The 17,781-nt window shown below is 36.2% G+C and overlaps 1 protein-coding gene across 9 annotated transcripts in view; it reads right to left on the reverse strand.

Moving 5' to 3' along the window:
* DMD (dystrophin) overlaps positions 1–17,781 on the reverse strand; it is a 1,072,200-nt gene that overhangs the window by 735,727 nt on the left and 318,692 nt on the right. For 8 of the 9 annotated variants that reach the window (XM_033051053.2, XM_033051056.2, XM_033051052.2 and 5 more), the window contains exons 8-9: positions 14,510–14,688; positions 13,462–13,584 (exon numbers count right to left, since the gene is read on the reverse strand). In XM_033051053.2, coding sequence (XP_032906944.1) covers positions 13,462–13,584; positions 14,510–14,688 — 302 coding nt within the window. The remainder of the gene's footprint in view (positions 1–13,461; positions 13,585–14,509; positions 14,689–17,781) is intronic. The other variant, XM_033051057.2, reaches the window with a different exon arrangement.

Here is a 17,781-nt window from a genome sequence, read left to right on the forward strand (position 1 = left end):
CATCTAAAACCTTAGTAGTGAAATTTGCTTGAATAAGCTGCATATCCATTCATGGTTCTTAGGCATTTTTTCCATTTTGCACTCTTCCAAAATGCATTTCAGTTTCTATTAAAGGGGCTCTCTTCCTTCAATGGAAACCACTGCAATGAATATATTTTCAATTTTAAATTAAAAGCCAACCAAAAGGCTGTTACAGAAAAGGATCAAGTGATTCAATGTTTGGGGTTTTTTTACAATTCTGTAGCATAACCCCCTTGCATGTAGCTACATGCTTTGAAGAATAAACCAAAAGCTGTGAATCAGTCAAAATTATAAGCAATCACCTCACAATAGGGTTTTTCTCCTCTTCTGAATGCAGAGCTTCAGGTTTATAAGCTGGGTATTAAGGCAGTAAATATTAAAATATTTCAAAAAGAGTAGGAACTACCAAGAAGTCCTTCTAGAATACTGAAAACTACATAGAAAACTTTCTTAAGTGCTTACAGAGAGTAGCAAGTAGATAAAAGAACTCGATAAAAGTCCGCTGAGGACTTTTAAATAAAAAGATGCCATCTCCAGTTCAAGAAATTTCTGAGCCACAAATCAGTGGAGAATGCGAAAGTGAGAATACTCCGATGCAGTCAGATACAATTACTAAAGAGGTGGGCATGAACCAGTGAGTTACAAGAATCCAAGTTCTCATTATAATGTACAACTAATATGCAGCTTTGTAGCTGCAAAATCCCTAACAGACACTAGCAATTCTGAAATTGTCAGTTAAAAATACATTATAAATGTGTTGTTTCAAAACCATATTCTTATCTATCTACACTTTCTTTCTGAATACTTGTTATCTTCTCCTTTCCCCTTTTTTTTGCTAGTTGAGATCTGGCAAAAAGCTATTTCTTACTTCTGGAATTGCACACCTGTTGAGATATATTTATTTATTCATAGTACATTCTTCTAGAAATAAATTAGCTATGTTTGCTCTTCAAATAATTACCAAAAAGGTTGAAACTGAATTTTCAAATATTTTGTCAAATACTTTTTCCTGATATTACTGATGCAGCAGAAAAGAATTATAGGTGCCTCACAGGTTAAATTTTGCCAAGCAATATTATCCTTCTCCATATCACATATAAAAGTATTCATATTAACTAAAATATAATGCATGACTCTAAGCTGTAGGTATTAAATAGCAGATTCATTGCAGCAGTTATGCATAGTCACAGAAAGGGGAAAAAAACCAGGAACAAGGCTGAAGAGTGAAAGGAGAAATTAAAACTGAGAAAATTTGGAGGCTGAATACAAATGAGCTAAAATTTGATTTAAGCCATCATTGCAGAAGAGAGTGATTTTGAGACTGAATTTAAAAGGGACAGGAGAACCATAAAAAAATGAGAAGTAGCAAAAGATGGCATGGCATAACAGAGAAAGAACTTCTTTGAGGACATAGAGAAGACACAAGCAGTGTGATTAAGAGTGACTAGAACTAAATGAGAGCAGAGAAATAAAGCAGGTAATTTTTAGGACCAAAGATATTGGACAAAAACTGAATGTATTCTGTTAGGGAGTAGTCAATTACAAAATAGACTAGAGGACACTTTTAAAAAGGCAATCATACTGAACAAAATGATGTTAAGGGCCTGGAGTAAAATATAACACATACTGTGGTGTAGAATTATACTTGCTAATTCATTTGGAAAATGAAATTCAAGTGGGAAGACTTATGCAAACATACAGTCATTTATTGTTATCATACCTCAATACCTTTCAGAATGGACAAAATGTTGCACAAGCTTCATTTTTTGATTTAATTGTAAAAATGAAAGTCAAGAAATCCCCTCATCTCACTGATAGACTTTGACTTGCATCTGAAGTTGATGCTCTCTGTGTGATGCTCCTGACACAATCAGTGTACGCATGACTTTTTTATTTTATAAAGTAATCTTTAGAAGTTCTTATCTCTTCCCCCTTCTCTCTCACCTCCTTTTCCCTTTTCTGGTTTGTTTTTTGTTTGTTTTTGAAAGACAATATACATAATTACTTTAAAAATTCTTCTGTTGGTATTCCAGGAGCAATGCATTAGAATACAAAATAGAGAAAAATCAATATTATATTTGCTTTATTTTTGCAAAAAACACACAACTGAAATTGATAAATGTTGCTCACCAAACAAAGTACTTCAAACTACTAGACAGTAGATCTCTCAAAAGGAAAGTTAGGAAAATGGTTTTCTAGAGTGAAGAAATAGCAACCTCAGTATGTAAGAACTGGTGATTCAGAAGCTGATACAAACAATATACTGGACCAACAGCTCATAAGTAAATTGTCATTTTGTTCAAATGAAGATAAAAAGCACTTTTGGTAGAAGCTGCAAATATCGTTATGTTAGATAAGATGCAAATAAGAGAGAGAAATCTGGAAAGATTACTTCAGAAATAAGGTAGGAAAATACAAAAATGGAAGCCTGCCTACATAAACATCAAACATAAAACTTGCATCTCAAACTTTCACCTTTCTGTAGTTTTTGTGGTTTCAACTTCCTCCAAACAAGGATACATTTATATATTAACAAGAGTTATGCTTTAAATTAAACCAGATCTTTATTATTTTCTTATTCATGCTTAGAAGATAAACTTTTGGTTTTTTAAAAATATTTTCGAAATGAATTGCAAAAAATTCTCAGAACATATTCCATGAGAAATTGACACTGTTTTCAAGTTAAAACTTTGATTTTTGGGGAAAATTCCATATTTTAAAACATGCATGTGTTTTTTAAAGTTTGATGCCTCACTACATCATCCACAGTTTATTTAAACTACTGTTTCTGCCCTAATGACATCACTATCAAACAACTAAAATTTCCTTTTGAATTTTTAAGAATTATTTACTTCACCAAAATATATCTATTTTTATTTTGCTACACCTTAATTAAGTTCTAACAAACCTGCCTTCTCTCCAAACACCATGATGTTCTGTACAATTTTCATATTTTTGAAGTTCTTATTTTGGCTATATGTTGTTATTCTTTCAGGATTGGAATTTCTAAATAAATTTTAAACATCTAAAAAACTGTTGCCCTCCACCCCAAATGTATTTTTTTTTTAATTTATTATTTATTCCTCCTTTTCCCTTAGCTCACTGAACACCACAGACTAACATATGCTACGTGCTTAGAGTACTTAGAAATCTTAGAAAACTATAAAGCAAAATTCTTTAATACTGCTGTACATAGACACAGATGCCTTTGCTGTAGGAAATAAACAGGGAACATCTCTGAATAATTTCTTTTCTATACTTGGATCTAAAGTCAGTACATGCAGACCAAAGCTAAAAAATACACATTACAGCGTCTTGGAGGACAAGTCTTCTACACAGGCATTACAAGAGGCAGACCTCCCTGCCATACAAATGTGAACTAAAACCAATCCACAGCACTTCCTACAGACCCTGAAAACACACAACTCTAATGGTATTGTTAAATAGAACAGGGGAAGAATTTAAAAAGTCACTATCTCATAGACAATGATTTGGGAGAAAGGACAATCCAGAAGCAGAAACTCTAAGTGATTCTGCATGGGAATGGGAAATTGATTGTTCCTTCACATCTCAAAAATCAATAGAATCATTTGTAACACACCAAAAATATTTTAGATTTTACCATGAAGAGTATTTTATCCACCTGAAGGCACAAAAGTTTTCTCCACAGAAGTCTTAACACCTTCTACTGAAGTAAAATACAAAACTATTTCCTCAAAGTTACAGCTACACTTGGACACAGGCATTTTTAAGGGCACAATGCATATCCTGCACACATTTTTTTGAAGCTATCTTAATTAAAAACCCTCATAGGTTTTATTTTAGCTGAATAGAATTCAATCATGTAATGGTATGGTGTAAGGGCAAGAAATTTAATCAAAGAATTTGAAAATACTGTAATCAAAACTCAAGGAGTTTTAATAGGGAAATGCAATCCTTAATGTTCTCATCATATTCATATATGTTTAACCAGCACTGCAGGTAATCCTCTGAAAGCCATTATATGTTAAAGCGAATGTATCCTGTCACACTGCACAGAAAGTCAGACAAAGACAGGGTGAAACTCCTGGGGCCAAGAAAGCTCCTCTCATTAACGAGAGCTAGCAAAGCCATGGAGAACAAGGAAGCTCTAAAGTAAACTTTCTCTCCTATTCCTGAGCACATCAATAAAATGTGCTGTTGCTGCCACATCAATATTGCAGGATGTCTTTGGATAAGGGGCTTGGGGTTTTTTCTCATGTTGGCAATAATTCTCAATGGGACACACAAAAATATTATTAGATTAACATATAACCAGACAATCTCATCCTTTTTTTTTATTTCACTAATGTCAAATCTTGATAAATTAATGAGTAATAAAAATTCTTAATAAACTAAGTTTTAAAATAAATTATTACCATCTAAAATTATGAAGCAAGATTTCATCATTATATTTAGAAGTTCATGTACTATAGAGATTAACAAAATTTTAACAATAACTCTGTTTATAATTATGTTATAATTTTATCTCTAGAAAAATACTTTAAATTGTTTTTGTGTGCTAAACTGTCCTGTTGATTTGAGAAGTTTTTCAAAAGACATGAGTTCTACATGATTCTTTTTTGTTTTAATAGGTGCAATGAAAGAGTGCAAGGAGTGAATTGCTTGCTTTCTCAATCTTCGACTACATTCACATTTTATGTGTGCATAAAGTGAAAGGTCTTCCTTAACTGTTTGAAATGGGGATGCATAATGACTTCAAATTGTATAAATCCTCAAATTACTTCTGTTTCAGTCCTTGGATTAGGAAAAAATGAACACCAGGTTGTTTACCAGAAAGGATTCTCATTAACATCATGTCCCATGTTTTATCTAAACCCTTCCTTTGCATCAAATCCACTGCTGATACAAACAATTCTGCACTGCTGCCTAAAGTCTACAGACCAGAAGGGGGATTCAAATTTACTAATTTACATATTATGCATATGAAAAATCAAAATTTTCAGAGTAAATGAATGTGTCTTTATTTGCTGTATCCATCTTTAACATGCCATACACATACTTTATGTTCAAGAGACTCATTGGCACAAAATTACTTAAAAGAATGTTTTAAAATGATATACATCCTATATATCTTATTGTAGACCTTAAACATTAACCTACTTAGCAACACAGAAAAGAGGTTTCTTTCAAAAATAAGAGAGACAAAGATACTGAAACTTTAAATTCAGTGAAATTAGGTGAATCCTCTCATTCATATTAACAAGGTTTTAAATTTGGCAAGAACAGATTTTCAGTACAGGTTAGAAATTTTTTAAAAGAGACTTTCCTAAAAAGAAGCAGTTGTATCACTGTTCAAATTTGAAATTAAGAAACTCTTGAACAAAAACAAACAAACCAAAAAAGAGATGGAACTTAGAATAGCGCTGAAGCTATTTAAAAGCACCTAAAAATAATGTATTAAAAAAAAACAGTCAAGGTAAAAGTATGTTATTTAAAGTACGTGCAGTTGTCTGTTCAAAAGTACATTTACCAATAAGTAATCAGGAAATGACTGGCATAACATTTCCATGTTTCTAAGAAGGGAAAAAAAAAAACAAACACAGAAACCTTCCAGTTTAAAAGCAATGCAAATCAAGTTTACTTATTAGAAAATGGTTTTGTTCTTAAATATTTCCAACCAGTTACAGGTACACTCATGATTATGAATTATGAATTTATTTAGTTACTGGGTTCAATCTGAATATACAGCAGATATACAGTAAATTCACGAATACAAGCCGCACTGAGTATAAGCGGCATCTCTGGGTGTTGGCAAATATTTGGGTTTTTGTCCATAAATAAGCCGCACCCGAATATAAGCCGCTCTGTCGTTCGCAGCGAGGACCCGCGTGCAATTAGTAACAGAACCGCGGGAGGGCGGGGTTTACTGGCTGAGCTAAGGCTGTGCAGGCTCAGCCCGCTAGGGGCCGCTGACGGGGCCAGGTGGCCCAGCCCGGTGCTGCCACTGGGCTCGGTCACCCCGGGTCGGCGCTGCCCCGCGGTGGCAGGCGGGGACGGAGCTTTCCCGCGGCCGTGGCGCCGGCGGTGGGCGCGGACAAAGCACCCCGCCTCCTCCCCGGGCTGCGGCAATGGCTGCGCGGGGCTCCCGTCGGCTCGCCGAGACGCGGCAATGGCGGCGCCCCCCCCCCCCGTCCTCCCCGAACAGCGGCAATGGCGGCGCCCCCCCCCCCTCCTCCCCTGGGCTGCGGCAGAGGAGGGAAGAAGAGAGCTCTCCCGCCTCTCTCCCCGCCCCCCGTGCTGCCTGCAGGGAGCCAGGGCAACACGGTAACACTGTAACAATTGCGAAATGCCGGCTTTTACTGGCCGGTGCTTGGCTCAGCACTCTGGCTGGCACGTCTGGGGTTGTAAATGTCAGAAAATTATTCACATATTAGCCGCCCCCGACTATTAGCCGCACTTCCGGGTTTCCACCAAAATTTTTGTCAAATTGCTGCGGCTTGTATTCGTGAAATTACTGTATTTTATCTAGAAATTTTAACTTTGTGAAAAATGTTACCCTTTCTTATCAGTCAGTAAGGAATACACTAAAAGATCTCATGGGAAATTCCACATTATGTTTCCAGTGTCCCCTGTTAAACAAGCTTTACAGCTATATTAAGGAAAAAAAGTAGTTGATGAAGACTTACATAAAAAATAATGGTTTCTCTCATATGTTTTTTAAGGTCAAGTAAAAGCAAAAGGTAAAAAGGTATGGGAAAGTCAGTAAGTAATCTCTTTAACTAAAGAATTGTCATTGCCCATTACAGGTGGAAAAAAACCCACACCTTCACTAGTGAAGTCGAACAGGAACTTGTGCAGGGATCAGATAACTGAGCAAAGATGTTTGGAGCAGAGGCAGCTGAAAGCCTGAAATTTCACTTCCTGGGCTGATTCCTGCCACTTGCCAGCTACAAGCAGCTGGGACTGGTTGTTACTCCAGCTCACAAATGGTCTAGATGTGATTTATCACGCTCTAAATCCTACCATTGTTGAAGAAGCATAAGACAGAAGCCCTTGTGGTGAGGCTGATCATGAGTTGTGCTTCTTCCCAGAGACTGTTTAGACTGGGAAAGCTGCGGTCTCATGGTTATGCAAAGATCACCTGCTGATGAAAAGAGGCATCCTGAAAAGAATTTGTGTCAGGGAAGAGAATGGGATTTGAAAATTAGGTGGGAAAAGATGCTCATTAGAAGACCCTGGAAGTAAGAAAAGATCCTGTAGATCAGAGTTTTATAGAATATCTCAAATCGGGATGGATTGGTTCCCTCTCCCTGCTCCTCAAGCGACTACATAAAACTAAATCATATGACTAAGAGCAAAATCCAGATTCTGCTTGAACTCTTACAGGCTTGGCACTATGACCACTTCACAGGGGAACTGGTTCCACCCACTGACCATCCTCTCAGTGAAGAGCCCTTTCCTCACATCACTCTGAAGTTCCCCTGATGCAGCTTTATAGCATTTCCTCCTGTGCTGCTGCTGGTCAACAGAGATGTGTGGAGACAAGTACCAGGTGATGACTAAGAAATTTGGGCAGTGATGCCCAACATCTGTAAATGCAAAGCAGTGGTAGAGCTCAACCTGATGGCTGGACCAGCAGCAAGCCCTCTGCCCCAGCAGGGAAGTTGAGACCCCATGAGCTCAGCTCTGGGGGAAACCAAATGAATGAGTATGTGAAATAGAGTAAACTAAAAGCTTTGATATATTGGAAATTAGATCCACTACAAGTTATCACCTACCCATGAGAGTACTAACATTTTTGACAACAAAAACTCTTGAAAAAGAATTTAAAGTAAGCATTAAAAAAAAACAACTAAACAAACACACAAAAAAATGAGTTAGAACTGCTGCTGGAGTCTACACACAGCAGTGACAGGAAACAACTGTCATCTTGACAGACCTCCAGGCTCAGACAAGAAGCCATCTATTTTCCAGATGGTTATTGAAAATATAAAAAAATATAAACACACTTGAAAATGTTTGCTTCATCATTTTTCAAACTGTTCCTTGAACACATGGCATACAGGAGAGCTCCCTAAGAAATCCAGAAGACTTGCAGTTAGCTTGATTTTTCCATCTCTCCCTTTCCCTGTTCTGACCTCTGGTGGCAAATTTTGCTATTTTTTATGCTTAGCCTAAATCCCAGGGATTTTACTTAGCTCTACAGAAACAGTTCCTAGTTTTCTGAAAGTTTCTATTTAAATGAGAATACCTAACACCTGGAACTATCATTATACTCGTTGCTCAAATTATATTCGTCATGATCTAATAACTAAACATGCAGATAATTCAGTATTTCTGAACTTTCCAGAATTCCACTTTGAGTTATGGAATAAGTCCCCCTAGTACTGTCACAATGGGATATTTTCTGTGACTAGAAAAACTACCAAGAAGTTGGAACTAAAATTCTATTTGTCTGTATTTAACTGTCCTGCCTCTCCAAAAGAGGGCTTTACCATAATGTAAACAGGACAGTATTTAGATCATAGCTTCTAAGTAAAAGAAAGATCTGGTTTAGTACAAAGGAGAACAATAAAACAATCCTGTGTATGCTGTACCACTAAATTCTGTGGCACAGGTGAAGCCTGAAAAGTCCCAGAAAGGAGGTCTCAGAGCAGTTTTAAAGAGGTTAAATTGCTGGCAGAAGACCAAGAGTGTGCCAAATTAAAGGTCTAGAAAATCACCATTCTCAAGGGCAAGACCGGCAGAAGAGTTCTGTGCTGCAGGAATAAATTTAATTTAATTTTATAAGGAACTTTTAGTGACTTTTCAAGTTAATTATTATAGTTATGGACTGACAAAGTCCCATACAGAAACTTGGCAAAATCCACATTAAAAAAAGCTCAGAAAACACAAGGTAACTGCATTACAATACTTCTGTAAAACACAAGTACTGATTGGATGGTTAGTAATTTCTCACAAACTAATAATCATAAGTTGAAGCCTGAGGTGAAGCCCGTAATTCTTAGGACCCAAATCAAATCATTATGTGCTGGTAAATACTATCCCCATTTACCACTGCTTCATCTCAAATTATTTCAATTCAAAGATACTGAAGCTTATCAGTTGAAATGTTAGAGTAATTCTGCACAAAAACTGTATTTCATACAATGTGGAATTGTAAAAGAAAACATAACTCCTGCCAAAAGAACAAAAATCTACAATCATAGAGATCAATGGGCTTGATTTTGAATAGATAATTTAAGGCAGTCAAACCCAGATTCACCTTACTGACAGGACCTGCCAGAAGCTTATCTAAAGAAGTACAAGTCTCAAAATATTCACAGGTTTTGTACATCCCCATTTTTTCAATGCTTATATTTTCAGCACTGTTTTTTCAATAGGAATAGAGGTTGCCTTCACTCAGTTTGCAGGTGACACCGAGTTGGGTTGGCACATTGATCTGCTGGAGGGTGGAAGGTCCTGCAGAGGAATCTGGACAGGCTTATTGATGGGCCAGTTGCCTAGGTTTAACAAGGTAAAGTGCCAAGCTCTGCATCTGGGTCACAACAAGCCCAGGAAAGTCTTAAAACTTGGGACACAGTGGTTGGAAAGCTGCCAGGAAGAAAAGGACTTGTTGGTGCTGGTCAGCAGCAGCTGAACATGAGCCAGGTGTGCCCAGGGGGCCAGGAAGGCCAATGGCACCTGGCCTGGATCAGCAATGGTGTGGCAGCAGGACCAGGGCAGGGATTGTCCCCCTGTGCTCGGCACTGGTGAGGCCACACCTCAAATCCTGTGTCCAGTTTTGGGCACCTCACTACAAGAGAGGCACTGAGGGGTTGGAGTGAGTCCAGAGAAGGGCAGTGGAACTGGGGAAGGGTCTGGAGCACAAGTGTGGTGAGGAGCAGCTTGGGGAGCTCAGTCTGGAGAACAGGAGGCTCTGAGGAGACCTTGGGGACCTTATCACTTCTACAACTATTTCAAGAGAGTTTGTAGTGAGGGGAAGGTTGGCCTATTTTCCCACATAACAAGAGATAGAAGAGGAGGAAATGGCTTCAATTTGTGCCAGGAGAGGTTCAGATTGGACAGTAGGAACAGTCTGTCTAGAGAAGTGGTAGAGTCACCACTCCAAAAGAATTTAAAAGACCTGTAAGATGTGGGGCTTAGAGGGTTTTGTGGTGGACTTGTCAGTGTTAGGGTAAATTGGACTCATACTTAAGTGTCTTTCCCAAACTTAATGATTCTATGATTCCATATAATAAAGAGTTTATTTTTGAAGTACATCAGTGTTTCAAAATTTATATTTTTATCTTGAACCCACTTAAGGCTGTATATTTTATGTTCTGTCGAGGTACCAATACAAATGAAAGCAGTGAAATAGGAGTTTTGCCTGGGATCAATACTAGGAATTACTCTGATAAACCAAAACACAGCATTCTTCTTGGTCAGGTGTTCAATGAGAAAAATCAATAACACCAACCCCTGTGTTTTCATAAATATAAACAGAAGACAATTAGTAGTTTTAAATAAGGACATTGAAATGTGTCAGAAAATTAACCTGAGGATCCTTTTATTTGCACCTTAAGCTGGATATTTTTAAGTGAAGCCTTATTACAAAGAACACACACAAGACAAAATACAGACCTGCAAATTCAGGCAAACCTTTTGTAATTGCCAAGCAGTAACTGCCATCTAAAAACTGTCAACATAAATAATTTCTGTTGGACTTTTTTTAGTGTTCATTCAGGAAATTCAAGGATTCAGGTTTGAGAAGTGGATTCCTGTCCTAAGATCTTCATGAGTTTATGAACACTTTCTAAGTAAACAAGGTAAAGGAGGAAAACTTTCCTTGAATTTTAGCAGAAAAATACCTTTCATGTTAGCTCTGGCATTTGTTACCTCTACCTTCACTGGTTCAATCAGAAGTGGTGGAGCACTGACTGAACAAGAAGACACTGAGTGAACAGGTTTGCAGAGCTGTGATTGGATTTGAGAAATGTCACAATTGAAAAAAGCAAAACTTGTCTGCCCATAGTGTGCACAATGGAAATACTAGGTCTTGCCAGTACCATCCTGAGTGATACAGTAAGAATTCAGAAAGGAAGGGTGAAGTTGAAGGCACACAAGTTGTGAAGCTACTAGAAAGAGTGAAGATAAGGAAAGTGAAATTGAGTGAAATGTGACATAAAATAATAGACAAGCATAAGAGATAGAAGAGAAAGAACTTTGACAAATGATGGTGTGAAAGGAAATGTTATTCCTTCATGCCAATATGGAACTCAGAGACTCATAGTTCACACCTCCTAAAATTTTTGACAACTGACATATGAAGCAAATGTATGACATACATCAAAAATCATATTTGGTCAAATTTTCAGGATCATGATCAAAGTCTTTGAAAAGCAGTCTTATTTAATTATGATCAGTTTGGGGAAAATATAATATTAAAGTCTTATAAGCTGAAAGTTTGCAGAGATTGAAAAAGAATGATTCCATGATTTCAACAGAAGATCAAAATAATTTGTGAGAATTTCTTCTCCATGACAGAAAATATCATGGAAATTGGCAGGCCACAGCCAAGTAAGTCTAATAAACTTTTCTTTGATAACTAGATAGTAATGAGAGTCAATTTCTTAAACTTTACAAATCCAACAGAAAAAAGGTTGAATTCCTCTTGACTTCTTTATTACAGTCCTCTAGAGAAGCAGATTTTACTGAAAATCTTAAGGCAGTTGCACTATTTATAATGGTATCCAAAAATCATAATATAGGCAGCAGAAAATTAAAGGCTCCTACAAAATGAAATGGAAGTAACAATTATTTTATTTAGGTAAATAAAAGCCAGCCCCATGAATCTGGAGAAAAAATATCAACCACTATTTAACCAGAATTATAAACTTGCTTTAATAGGTTGAATAGCTCTTCTTTAAGAAATACTTAGCTAAAGGCAAAAAATAACCACTGACTAAGAATTCCATATAATTTGGGATGTCAATTGCTATTATTTGTAATTCAAGTTTATCTTGATTATGATGAGAATTTGCCTAGTGGTTTTCCCAAAGGATTCTTAAGTGACTGTTTTCCATTTGTTAGTATCTGTTGTGGCTGAGCACAATTTGGCTCAGATTCTGGTTAGGTCTTCAGCTTCTGCCAAAATGGTAGAATTGTAATATTATTGTATTAATTATTGCATAAAAGTGTAGTAGATGAAGTTTCAAAATTCAGGTAGAAGCGTTCCAAAAACTGGAATGCAAGACGTGGACTGAGTAACAAAATTATATCTCAGTAAGTTTCAGCAACCATGCTTTGTAGAAATGATTTAATTTATTTCAGTTTATATGTTACTTTTGATGGTGGAGGCGCTGACAAAAGCTGCAACAAAAGTACTCCAGGGAAAAGAAAAAAAAAATTTCCTATATAATAACTTTTCATTACTCTAAAATATCTGTATAGTGTCTAAGTAGAACAAAACAATTACCATAGTTTTAAACATCTTGTTTCAAAGCTGTGTGACTCATGACTGCAACACATTTGCTGTTAAAATAATGTAGCATGACTTATGCTTGTGTGCACAGGGTTTCTGTCCTGGAGTATCTAAAGGAAGTCATTATTCAATAAAATACCTGCCACTTGAACAGTAGATTTGAATACACAATGTTGAATAGAAGTATAATCTTGCAACAGATTTTTAGATGTTGGACAGAATTAAGTACCCAGAGGCAAACTCGAACTCTAGTGCCAAATACACACAGATCTTTTCTCCCTGAAGTAATGAAAGGAAAGCACATTGCAGTACACAATATGACCTTTGGGTCTCATACTTGTCAGAAGTTATAAAAATTCAACTACAGAAATTCTCATTATAAGGATTACTTTAAACAAGTTTTATTAAGCCACCCCAGCTATTTAAAAGTAAAAATTAAAATAAGTAAAAATCAAATATAACCCCTTACTTAAGCTCAACACCAACAAGGTGCCATTTGTGATAAAAATGACCAGGGTTAAATGCAATGTTGACTTCATGTTTTTTTCTAACTACAGTAACCTTCTGAGAAATGCCATCACTTAGTATTTTCTTTAATAGGAAGGGTAAGAAAAAAAACAATGGCTCTTTTTTTTTTTCCTGTAACTAAACCTGAGGCTGTAATATAATAGATGCCAAATATGGCTTATGTTAGAATTGTTCTTCTAATACTTTTTTAAGGCAATGTATGTACTATTTTCAAAAAATGACTGAACGAAGAAAGAAGTTTATGATTCTGAAACAGCAGCACTTGAATGTTAATCTTCCCCTACAATCAGCACAACAGCTATTGCCAGCCATGCAGAAATACACAGGAAAAAGTAACCACTCAACAGAAAAAAAGAACTGGAAAAGCAGGTCATTAAGATCAAGTGGAAGCAAAATGCACAAGTTCTTTCACTCCAAGCATGAGCTTAACATAACAACTCTTTTTAAAAATTGCAATATTGACAGACCTGTGGAGGAACCTGCCTCCTTTTTTGGTCAGGGGTTGTGACATACACAGCTTGTGCATATGCGTAACTTTTGAACCGTGGTTTGGGAGAAGGCGAAGGTCCCTGTGGTACACTGACTGTGATCTACGAATAAATTAGAACGTACAGATGGGTAGGAGCATGGACTGTATAAGTAAATATTGACTTAAGAGCAACTGAAGAAAAAGAAACAGAAAAGTCATTTTTCAAGGACTGTGTTGGTATTCAGCAGGCAAAATGGGATGGTATTAAGGAAACCTCTCATTTAATCTGACACCCTTACCAAAAGCAACAAACTGTCAAGACTCAACACCAGCAGAATATCAATGTAAAGTGAAGTTTCTTTATAATTTACAAGCAGAGGCTCACAAAGCAAGTGATCTTTTGTCACATCTTGAATAAACAGAGCCAGTACTTATCTGCTCAGTACTCTAGAAGAGAGCGAGCATCCCACACCAAACATACAGATTAAATTCAGACAAGTAAACTAAGCCTAAAATGCACTAAACACTTCAGCAGAGGTTGTCTGATATTTTCAATAAAAAAAATCTGACATTGCAATCATAAATTAATTCCAAGTATTACATGAGTTTTTTGAGAGGACAACAGTAAACTGAGATTGTTTTAAAATTCAAGCTATTGTAAATAACGTGTTAAAAAATTAAAAATATGACTATGGAGAAATGTCAACAGCTATTCTCTAAAAAGGTAAAGATGTTTCCATTTTTTAAATGTAAGCCTCTCCAATTTTTTTTTCCTTGACGCTTCCTGCCGCCATTAAAATACGCAAAGTTGTACAACTCAAGTGCAGAACACGTACTTGCTAAATAGCAATTTTTAAAACAATCTGGTGTGAGAGGAAAACCAGTATGAAAGTACATGCAGAGAAGTACATTTGACTTGCCTGTTGGTAAGAGTTTGCCCATCATGCCCATGGCCTTCCACTGGCCATTTAACATCAAACTCATGGGGTAAGCAGGGAAACAACGACTTTAGAGCAGCAAGATGAAAGCAGAAAAGTGAAACTCACTTCTTGTGAAAAATGCTGTTCATGTACTTCTATGTGCTCTTCTCTAGTGACCCTTGAGTGCCGTGGTAACATCTCCACCTCCCTGATGGCTTCCATGGTGACTTTCTGGGGCAGGACTTGAAAGAGCGAAGTCACATACATTAAGATGGACTTCTTATCTGGACAGGCAGTTGCAACATCTGGAAGGCAAATTAACATGTGTCATTTCAGTTCCCACATTTGACATGAGAAATAGCCCATTAGTTTCATGGAAAGTTGACAGACTAATGAGCAACCTATTGTTCACATGAATACTCTAGAGACTAATTAGAACCTTACCATCAGCTCCAAAACTGCAAAACAAACTTGCATATCAATGAGAAGGAGCCAAAGTTTATGCAGGTAATGTTATCTCATCCAGAGTGACCTTTCCATCTATATTTCTGGTGCCAAAATGCAATTTGACACTGTGATCCCCATTAAGCTGGACTAGACATTCGAAAAAGTGTATTTGCTTGTGCTGCAGAAGTACTGCAATTATAAAAAAGTGTGGACAACCTTAGTTTCCAAGTCATGCCTTTTACGTTTCCCCCACATCATTTAGCCACTGGAAGCAACAATGATGTGGTGGGTGGGGGGAAATACCAGTTTTTGTTGTGAACGGGTTCATAAAAACCAATGATTGAAGTCAAAATACAATAAAGCTACATAGCTTTTATATTCTACTCAGTTTTGCATTCTTCATGAAATCTGTGGAACATCAGAGGAACATGGTATTCACAGGCATTAAAATACATAAGAGAAAAACTCTTAAAAAAAAAAAACAAACCAAACCTTAAAATCTCTACAGTCTCTTGCAGTCAGTACAAGACACTTTGTGTGAACACAGTTTCAGCTTTTGCACATAGCCATGTTATACATCAACAGAAAAAGCACTTCCCCTGATTCAACAATTCAAGTCAATAAAGATTTGTAAAAATGTAAGGCACATGGTAGCTCTTTGAAATAGTTACTTTGTTTGCCATTGACACTTACTTCCTACACTCAGTCTAGTGAATAAAGATGTAAAAGGACAGTTGTACAAGAAATTTATCATTAATTCCATAAATGTTTTAACATGAGCACTGGCAGAAAGCCAAGAACTATGAGTTTTACTGTCTTAAATCAATCCTCTCTTAGCTAAGATTTGAGTTCACAGAAAAAATAAAATAAATCAATACTTCTACAATGTGGCATCTCATTCTCTCTGCCTAGAATATAGAATGGACAGGAGGGAAGGCATTTTGTATTAAAAGCTTCACATATGTTTGGAAATTAAGAAGTGGCATTATATCAATAATTTTGGTTTGGCTTTCTGACCCATCTCTATATCTTTGCTTGGTACTTTGAGACAGTTGAAAGTTTAGTTCTACTTAGCTGGAAAAATGGCACATTCCCTCTAACATTCCCACTTCCACAATATAAGTATTTCACTATAAGTATCTTCTTGTCTTCTCTTGAATATTCTAACACCATTTTGTTATACTTAGTGTCCACTAGTAACTGATGTTTACATGAATATCCATGCCTTCCTACAGGGAAGAATACATACTGGATGATTAGCACCAGCTGTGATTTTTCTATTGTTTGTTCATTATTTTCCTTTTCAAAATGTCCTGTTAACCAAATGGGCAAATACCTTATTTATCTAAAAAAATATCTCCCACAACAAATAAAATGAGTACTTAGCAAATAATAAACATGCCAAAAATTGTTTACCTACTCTATCTGACAAATAAGAAGTACATATACAGCTGTCAAAATCCACTGGCAAATAGGAAATTATTTAATTATTTAATCACAACAAATAGCTAAACAACCATAGTTGCAAAGCCTGGAATATCAATCTATCTTTCAAAAGTCTTTTTTACAGCCTCCTGAATTATCAGAGCAGGAATGATTTCTGCTATACTTTGCCTACATATTTCCTTCTTTTGACCCCTACTCTCATGTACTACCTTTACCAACTGCGGAGACTATTTAAAATCCTAGTAGCTAGACAAATTGAAATTCAGGCATTTTCTTGCAGGGGAGTCCACTATTTCTTGGTAAATATGTCTACTTTCATTTGTGAGGCAAAAATATGTGTCAAATCAACATACAGCCCTTAAAAAACAATGTCAAACTTGTGGAAAATACAGAAGATTTTTAATAAAACTAAGGCAAGATATGTAGACCATGCCATTTTTCCAATACTAATATTGAGAAAATTATCCAGGATCTCTTTTTTTCCCCCAGACCAATTTATCTTCTCAAATTCAACTCAGAGGCAATTCATCAGAAAATGTTCATCAGTTTTCTTGACAAACACTATCCAGAGTAGGATTGAAAAGAATAAAAAGAATAATAATAAAAAAAAAGACACCAAGTCAAAAGAGAGATTAAAATGGGAAGCATTATAATGTTAGCAGAAATTATATTAACATGTTTATCAATAAAAAATGTCTAAAAGACTTTGGAAAGCTCTGGAAACTGTCCCAGTTCTCCAGTTCTTTACTAAGAAACATTTACACAAAAGTACTGGAAAAGTTTCCAAGATGAATGTTCCAGTTATTGAAAGGAACCTTTTTCAGTGTTAAACTTTATGATGACAGATTAATATTTTTCAAAAAAAATAGTGAATTAAACTGAAATGAGTCACATGAACCATATTGCTCAGACAACTCATCTTGATACCTTTTGTAACCCATGGGATTACTTATTAAGACATTTGGCTCTTTAAGCATCCTCTATCATCAAGGAAACAAAATTACCTTGAAAGACCCTAACTTTATGTGCTCCCCGTGAAAACATATTCACCCCCATCATTTAGAGAGATTATTCTATCCAGGGAAGACTCTAATCAAATTCAAAAAATTCAGACAAATAAAACACTTATTTTAATATATGGGCCAAAGTGCCTGTCTGAGCCCGAGGAGACACCACAAGAGCTCAATTTTGACCACGAATTTTAATGTAAAATAAGATTCAGTTCACCTAGAAAAGCAGTTAGTTGGTACCAATTATCAAAAGAGAAGAAAGAATCTGACTTCACCCCAGAATATTAAAATAATGAAAGATAACCCAAACCCACTGCTTTTTAAGTGCAGCCACATTTCCAGGGTTATTACAGGCATGATTTGGGAAGCAATTTACCTGATAAAAGTTCACTGCAGCTGGATTTTTATTAGCAAATATTTGTTTTCTGATTAACATAACAAAAAGACTGCCTGTTCGTTTAGGATGAACAAAATAAACCTCAAGTGTTTTCAGTC

This window comes from Catharus ustulatus, chromosome 2, assembly GCF_009819885.2.
Source record: "Catharus ustulatus isolate bCatUst1 chromosome 2, bCatUst1.pri.v2, whole genome shotgun sequence".
Taxonomy (NCBI): Eukaryota; Metazoa; Chordata; class Aves; order Passeriformes; family Turdidae; genus Catharus; species Catharus ustulatus.